The sequence below is a fragment of the Tenrec ecaudatus genome, chromosome 12, assembly GCF_050624435.1.
Source record: "Tenrec ecaudatus isolate mTenEca1 chromosome 12, mTenEca1.hap1, whole genome shotgun sequence".
NCBI lineage: Eukaryota > Metazoa > Chordata > Mammalia > Afrosoricida > Tenrecidae > Tenrec > Tenrec ecaudatus.
This window is the reverse complement of record NC_134541.1, coordinates 110,078,605-110,086,148: the sequence shown is the minus strand read 5'-3', so window position 1 is coordinate 110,086,148 and position 7,544 is coordinate 110,078,605. Positions and strand designations below refer to the sequence as shown.

The 7,544-nt window shown below is 53.9% G+C and overlaps 1 protein-coding gene across 1 annotated transcript; it reads left to right on the top strand.

Moving 5' to 3' along the window:
- The first annotated feature begins 2,458 nt into the window (after positions 1-2,458).
- LOC142422845 (serine protease 30-like) lies at positions 2,459-4,791 on the top strand. Its single transcript, XM_075528076.1, has 6 exons — positions 2,459-2,513; positions 2,817-2,843; positions 2,989-3,154; positions 3,252-3,526; positions 4,261-4,403; positions 4,546-4,791. The coding sequence occupies exons 1-6, from the start codon at positions 2,459-2,461 to the stop codon at positions 4,789-4,791; spliced, it is 912 nt and encodes a 303-aa protein (XP_075384191.1).
- Positions 4,792-7,544: the final 2,753 nt, after the last annotated feature.

The window sequence follows — 7,544 nt, the reverse complement described above, 5'->3', positions numbered from 1 at the left end:
ATGGTGGCAGACAAGCCCATCCTTCTCCTGCAGAGTGGCTGGTGTATTTGCCCTGCTCACCTTGTAGCTAGCAGTCCAATGCGGAGCTCACGGCGCCAGTAGGGCTCCCTCTAAGACATCGCAAACACCGATGATGTCATTGTCATGAAGTAAACCTCTCAGTAATTCATTCCCGGTAGCAGATGTTGCTATTTCCAGAGACAACACGCACGCCGAAACAATGCACACACACACACACACACACACACACACACATCCCACACGCAGCTCCCTCGGGAGGTGAACATGTTTGGAGGAGTTCTTTGTAGCTTGCAAAACAACAGCAACAACGGACCTGCATAAGGTGCCCATTGCTCCTGTAAAGAAGCCGTGCTTCGTGCACACCATCCCTACATCAGTTTATGACATTTCATAGGGCGCTTATCTGAATCCGCATGATGTAAATTGTTAAAAAGAGAATGCTTCTAAAAGTCATGCTTTATGCAAACACACAATGAACATGTTGAGGGAGCCAGGAAGGTCTTACAGGACAATCCCCAAGGGGACCCACATACAGGCTGCTGATGGGTGCTGTCCAGTCATGGGGAGCCCCGGTGGCAGAGCGAGCCTGCCCTGAGAGCTTCCCAGGCTATCATGTCAATGGAAGCGGATGGCCAGAGTTGTCTCAGATGGACGAGGGTGGAGGAGGTGTTTCATCTGCTAACTTTTCAATCCACAGTCAAGAACGTAACCATGGTGCCACTCAAAAACCAAACCAGCTTCCTGCCCTCCAGTCGATCCAGACTCCTAGAGATCTATAGGACTGGGTAGAATTGCCCCTGTGAGTTTCCAACACTGTCAGTCTTTACAGGAGAAGAAAGCTCTGTCTTTTCCCCATGGAGCGGCTGGTGGTTTTGAACTGCTGACCTTTCCAATGGCAGCCCAACGCATCACCACTACACCACCAAGGCTCCTCAAAGGGAGATTCCAAAACAAACAGACAAACGGACAGATAGACGCTGGCACATGGATGCAGTGGAATACTACAGAGCCTTAGAACACAGCCATGATGAAACTGCGAAGTGACTCACGACCTGGATGCACTGGGAAGGCATTATGCGCAGCAAAGTGAGTCAGTCTCATAAAGATAAACACAGTGTTTATCAGACAGTCCCATAAAGATAAGTACATTTTTATTTTGGGAAGTTAAAGAAAAAGCAAACGAGAGACATGGTTTCACACTTGAAGTTTATGTGGAGGCCCGTGGGGAGAGCAAAGAGAAATAAATAAATACAAGATTTCTGGTAGGATATCCTCAGAGATACTAGAAGTAACTAAAACCACAAGGAGCTAATGAGGTCGGAGGTGAGTGCAGGAAGAGGAGGGAGGGAGGGAAAGAGAAGGGGCCACACAGCTGGAAGGGAATTGTTCCTTCTTAGTTTTCTTGGGGGGCTGCAAAACACCCAAGCCCATCAGAGTGTCCTCAGCAGCCTTGGGGACTGGCACACATTTCCTGAGCCTCTTCTTTGGTCCCTAGCGCAGAGTCTAAAGTTTCAGATCAGCAGGAGGAAGTGAACGATGGAAAAAGAATGGGGTATTTCTGAGTTGGCACTTCCTGGTCTGGGGCCAAGGCCTCGGCTGTGTGTGTGTGTGTGTGTGTGTGTGTGTGTGTGTGTGTGTATGTTCTCACACTGCACTGGGCAGGGCTGGCCTGGATTCCCACTCTGAAGTCCCCAAAACTGAACTCACTGCCATTGGGTCAGAGCCAGATCACAGTGCTTCTATAGGACAAAGTAGGATGGCCCCCGTGAGTTTCTGAGACCATAACTGTTTATGGAAATGGAAAGCCCATCTTTTCCCCGCAGAGTGGTTGGTGTTTTCGAATGGCTGACCTTGAAGATCGTAGCCCAACACAGAACCACTACATCACCAGGGCTCTTGGCCTCTTAAGCAGGGGTCCACCCGGCCTCTTAAGCAGGGGTCCACCCCTCCTTAAGAGAGCTCTCCCCAGAGAAGGAGAGGTTGAGCCCGTCTTCAGCAGTGAGTGGAGACCCCAACACATCTCCCTAGCAAAATGAGTGAAGTCTTGTGGGGGGGAAGGGGGGGGATTATCTTCCCACTGCCTGCAGGATCCTTGAGGCCTCCACATCCTAGCTTAGTGGCTGGATTTGAGCCCTGCCTCCTTGGAGGGACTTGTCTGCAAGGGGACACGTGTCTCCTTTAGAACACCACTGTCCCTCCAACAGGAAGAAGAAAACAAGCAACATATGGTGTTACGACTGCAGGGACCTTTTTACGACAAATAATACATTTCTACTGAAACGCTGCCCAAGCATTCTGTCCTTTTGATGTCCCTCCCCCTGGTAAGGTCACCAATTTTCTCCACACCCCGCCCCATACTGCCCTCATAAAGGTGTCACTGCCACTACCCCGAGGACTCTGACCCCAGACATAGTCGTGCCTGAGAGGAAAGGGGAACATGGGGCTCTGGTCGGTCTTCTTCCTGCTTCTGCTGGAGCGACAGATGCTCTCTGGTGAGAGTTACTGCTCCCAACCTGCCTGCTGCCCCCCACTATTCGACCCTCTCTCCCTCCACCCTGCAGGGGGAACCTGCAGTTTCTGCTCCCTCCTCAGTGGGTCCTGCTGAAGGTCTAGGGTAGGGCTGAGGGTAAGAGGCCCTGCCCAGAGTGGCAAATGAGCCTCTGGGACAAGCAGGAGGGGGACATGGAGCAGGCCCCTAAAACTGGGAGTGGGGGTGCAAAGGAATGGGCTCCTGCTCTTCCTCCCCCCGCAGAAGGGCTGGGCAGAGTGCCAATTTCCCCTTGCTTGCTTTCCAGGTGCCCGAGGGGATGTGCTGCCTGCAGGTAAGTCTCAGTGCTGGACATCCCAGCTGAATGTCCAGGCAGAGGGTGCAGTGGGTGGGGGGTGCTGGGTAGGGAGGGGGTGCAGACATGGAGACATGGCTGAAGAGAAAGGACCTATGACATCCATCTTCTGGTCTGTCTGCAGTGTGTGGCCACTCTGGGGATGCCGGGAGGATTGTGGGTGGCCAGAATGCCCAGGTGGGACAGTGGCCATGGCAAGTCAGCCTGCGGTTGATGTCGGAGGGACACATATGTGGGGGCTCCCTTGTCCACCCACGCTGGGTGCTCACTGCTGCCCATTGCTTATTCAGGTGAGTAGGGGGTGAGGGAGGGGCTTCTGCACCTTGCTCCCCCTTTCCTCCTCTTGGGCGCCCCCTCACCAGGTTGGGTCTCTGCCCCACCTCCTAGATCTCTGGAGTCACAGCACTATAGTGTGAAGGTTGGAGGGCTGACTCTGTCCCTTTTGGAGCCTAACTCGGTCTCTAGGTCTGTGAAGAGGCTTGTTGTCCATCCCTTGTACACCCCTGGGCAGCAGGGGTCCAGTGGGGACATTGCCCTGCTGCAGCTGGACGCCACGGTGAAGCCCTCCCAGGCCACCCCTGTCTGCCTTCCAGCACCCCACGTCTCCTTCCCCACCGGGACCCTGTGCTGGGTCACTGGCTGGGGCTCCACCCAGGAGCGAGGTAAGGCGGTGCGGTGTGTCTGCCAAGCTGAGCTTGGGGGCTGCTAGTGCCCTTGGTTGGGGGTGGGCTGGCCCTGTCCGTGCCCAGCTCAGAAGACTCCCCACCTGGAAGCTGGCGGAGCTTGGGGCCAGGTGCCAGGTTCTGTCCACACCCTAGAATTGTCCTTGGCCAAGGAGGCCTGGGAGCCTAGAAGTTATGCGTTGGCTTGGTAACTGCCAGGCCAGTCATTCTCCAACACCAGCAGCTCCGAGGGCGAATGATGGGGCTTTTGGTTTCTAGAACCCCACAGCCGCAGTTCTCCCCTGTCCTGTAGGGTTGCTTCAAGTCAGAATCGATTCGATGGCAGAGTTTGGTTTTCCGTTGTGTTCCTGGAAGTGACCTTCCTTGCTGGACTTGGCTGACTTTGTGTTAGAGTCCAGGGTCTCTGGGTGGTGCAAAGGGTTAAGTGCTTCAGGGCCAACTGAAAGTCTAGCATCCAACCCCCCACCCCTCCAGGTGCCTCCATAGAAAGGCCTGGCGATTTGCTCCCAAAGGAGCCTTGACAGTTCTCTGGAGCGCAGTGGGACTCAGGCCCTCGGGCTCCCATGCCCTGGGAACTGACTCCCTGCAGGGCAGAGTTGGGGTGCAGCTCAGGGTTGGAGGTGGGCGGGCAAAGGGGGGGGCTGGCTCACTCGCTGGGTGCCACCTGGAGTCGGGAGGAGGCCCCCACACCCCGCCTGCTCCCCGCTGTGCAGCGCCTGCGGCCACCCTGCAGCAGGTGGCTGTGCCTCTCCTGGACTCGGAGGAGTGCGAGCGGCTGTACCAGCAAAGGAAGCAGTTCATCCAGGACGACATGCTCTGCGCGGGCTTCGCGGAGGGCAAGAAGGACTCCTGCCAGGTAAGGGCAGCCCCGGGCACCCTGAGCCTCGCGGGCTGGGCCCAGCTCTGTCCGCATGTCCATCCTTGGGCCTCCAGAGTCCTTGCTTAGCCCCTGGGACCCATCCCCGCCCGTCCATGCTGCCCGCCCTTGCTCTTCTCAGGGTGACTCCGGGGGACCACTCGTCTGTTTGCACAACCACACGTGGCTGCAGGCCGGCATTGTGAGCTGGGGAGAGGGCTGCGCTCGGCCTAAGAGGCCTGGAGTCTATACTCGAATGACCGCTTACACCGACTGGGTCATCAGAACCCTGAACTCCTCCACAGACACGGATTCGACCAGCGCCCCCGCGTCCCACCTGGCCCTGCTGCTGGTGCCCTTGACCTTGCCCTTGCTGGGGGCCTTGTGAACCAGCGCCCTGAGTCCAGCCTCTCCCCTCGCTGGTGGGACTTGAGATTCCAGAGGCTTGAGAAGGACGCTATGAAAATGAAGCTTGAGCTGGTTTGGCAGGGACAGCCTGGGAGGGACCGTGGTAGCCGTGAGGGCAGTTGGCATTGACGGTGCCTCACCCCCTCCCCTGCTTGGGAGACTCCCCCGGAGCTGCTGCTCTTTCATCTTAGCTCCCTGTGACAAGCCACCGCTGGCATGGTGGCACCAGCTCCAACCTGCCCTCCGGGTTGGCTCAGTCCATCACACAGTGACCTTGTGACACAGGCACTAGGTCTACAGGTGAGGGAGGTGGAGCACTTGTCCCAGGGTCACCAAGCTGGAAGGTGAGACCTAAGCCTCCCACAGGACATGAATCTCAAGGCCCGGTTTCCTTCCTTCTTTTTGAGTTCAAGGTCTGTTTGTTGACCTTTGTTTTTAATTGGGGGCTCGTACAACTCTTATCACAATCCATCCATCCATCCATTGTGTCAAGCACATTTGTATAGTTGTTGCCATCATCATTCTCAAACACTTGCTTTCTACTTGAGCCCTTGGTATCAGCTCCTCATTTTCCCTCCTCCCTCCCCACCCCCACCTCCCTCACAAACCCTTGATAATTTATAAATTATTATTATTTTGTCATATCTTACACTGCCCGATATCTCCCTTCACCCACTTTTCTGTTGTCCATCCCCCAGGGAAGGGGTTATGTGTAGATCCTTGTGATTGGTTCCCCCTTTCCACCCCATTCTCCCTCCACCCTCCCGGTATAGCCACTCTCACCACTGGTCCTGAAGGGATCATCTGTCCTGGATTCCCTGTGTATCCAGTTCCTATCTGTACCAGTGTATACATCCTCTGGTCTAGCCAGATTTGTAAGGCAGTATAGGGGGCCTGTTTTCTTAACCAGCAGGAAACATCCCTTCTGCACCTTATCGCCAGGCAGGCGGGCAGCAGTGGCTCAGAACCTAGCATGAAGGACCCCCGGGTACAGCTCACACACACGGCCACCGTCCTCTGTCAGTGGGAGCTTGCACGTGGCCGCGACGCAGAGCAGGTTTCAGTGGAGCTTCCCGACACAGACAGACTAGGAAGAAAGACCTAGTGACCTACCTCTGGAAATTGACCAACGCGCGTCTCATTCTGTTGTGCGCGACAAGCACACTTTACACTAACAAATGGGCTTGTGTTTTCCCACACATGTCTATGCCCATCACTGTAATCAAGGCGTAGGGCATTCCAACCTCCTCAAAGTCTCCCTGTTCCCTTCCCCACTCAAACCTTTCCATCTGCTTCCCAGGCCCCAGGCCCTAGCTGCCGTTGCCTGTCACTCAAACAGATTAGGTCCCTCCTTTATATCTTTGATTAAATGAAATCCGTTTTCTATTCAACAGTGTCTACACATTTTGTTCCATGCCTCTCATTGCAATCCTCTCCAAGTGACACCGCCTGCCGCCCTGTGCCTCCGGTTTCCATTTTCCTTTCTGTTCCAACCTTCTGAACTTTCTCCTTGGGAAATGCTGCCCTTTGCATGGTAAATGGTTGGTTCTTCTAAGGCACGTGTCCCTCCCTAATGCCATTCATTATTCCCCGTACAGACGGTCTGTGGTTTGCTTGAAATTCGAGTCAGAGGGGTGGGGGGAAAGGGTGTGTGTGTGTTCATTTCCAGACCTGAAGGGTGACTATGGCCCTCAGTCTCGGAGGTTTCACAACTCTTCAGTAAGGATTACAACTCAATGTAAAGAAGACCCAAATCTCCACAACTGGACCGACGGGTAAAATCATAATAAACGGAGAAGATTGCCATTGTCCAGGATGTAGTCTTGCTTGATTCCACAGTCGATGCTCATGGAAGCAGCAGCGGAACGATGCATGGACGGGAGGCTCTGCCACCTCAGGGCTCGCTCAGGTGTTGAAAACCAAGGATGCCTCTCTGAGGGCTAAGGTGCACTTGACCCAAGCCATGGTCTTTCCTTTTTTTTTTTTTTTTATTGCTTTTACTTCCGTTCAATGGTGCTTCAAGCAGTTTCCATATGTCAGTTCCAAATTTATCTCCACGAGGTTCATGAATATAAAGTAAGAGAGAATCATGCTGGCGCTCTGCCTGACTCCAGTAAATGTCACCTAAAATAGTTTCACTTTTCTCAGTTCAAATCTTACCAACTGGACTTGCTTGAGTATGAAGGAAAATGGTGAATCCTGCATTTCCGGGGCTGCCCTTCTGCGTTGCCTCACCCAGAGTGACGTTTTTCAAATCAAGAGTGCCCCCAGCACTTACTATTTCTGTGGTCAACGAGCATTACCGTTTCCCACAATCGTTAGGACGTGGTAAAACTTGCATCCTGTGGGTTCCCCTGTGTCCTCGCCATGGTCTTTTCAATAGCCTCGTATGCTTGGGAAAATTGGACATTGAATCAGAAAACAAGGGATTCATTTGAATGCTGGTGCTGGTGAAGAAGATTGAAAGTATGCACCACGGACTGCCCAAAGGACAAGTGAATCTGTCTTGGAAGAAGTACAAGCCAAAATGCCCCTTAGTTGCCCCTTATTGCCAAGGATGGTGGACTTTATCTTAGGTGCTTTGGATATGTTGTCAGGAGGAGCTAGTCTCTGGAGAAGGAAGTCATGCTTGGTAAAGTAGAGGGGCAGCGAAAAAGAGGAAGGCCCTGGACAAGATGGATCGACACAGTGGCTGCACCGGTGGACACAAACGTAAGACGATTGGGAGTAGGG

Bases quoted from the DNA above. Each gene is read 5' to 3' on its own strand.
- LOC142422845 (XM_075528076.1), top strand. From the start codon at position 2,459: ATGGGGCTCTGGTCGGTCTTCTTCCTGCTTCTGCTGGAGCGACAGATG. The intron at 3,155-3,251 runs GTGAGTAGGGGG...CCCACCTCCTAG, and splicing joins GCTGCCCATTGCTTATTCAG to ATCTCTGGAGTCACAGCACT. The intron at 4,404-4,545 runs GTAAGGGCAGCC...TGCTCTTCTCAG, and splicing joins GCAAGAAGGACTCCTGCCAG to GGTGACTCCGGGGGACCACT.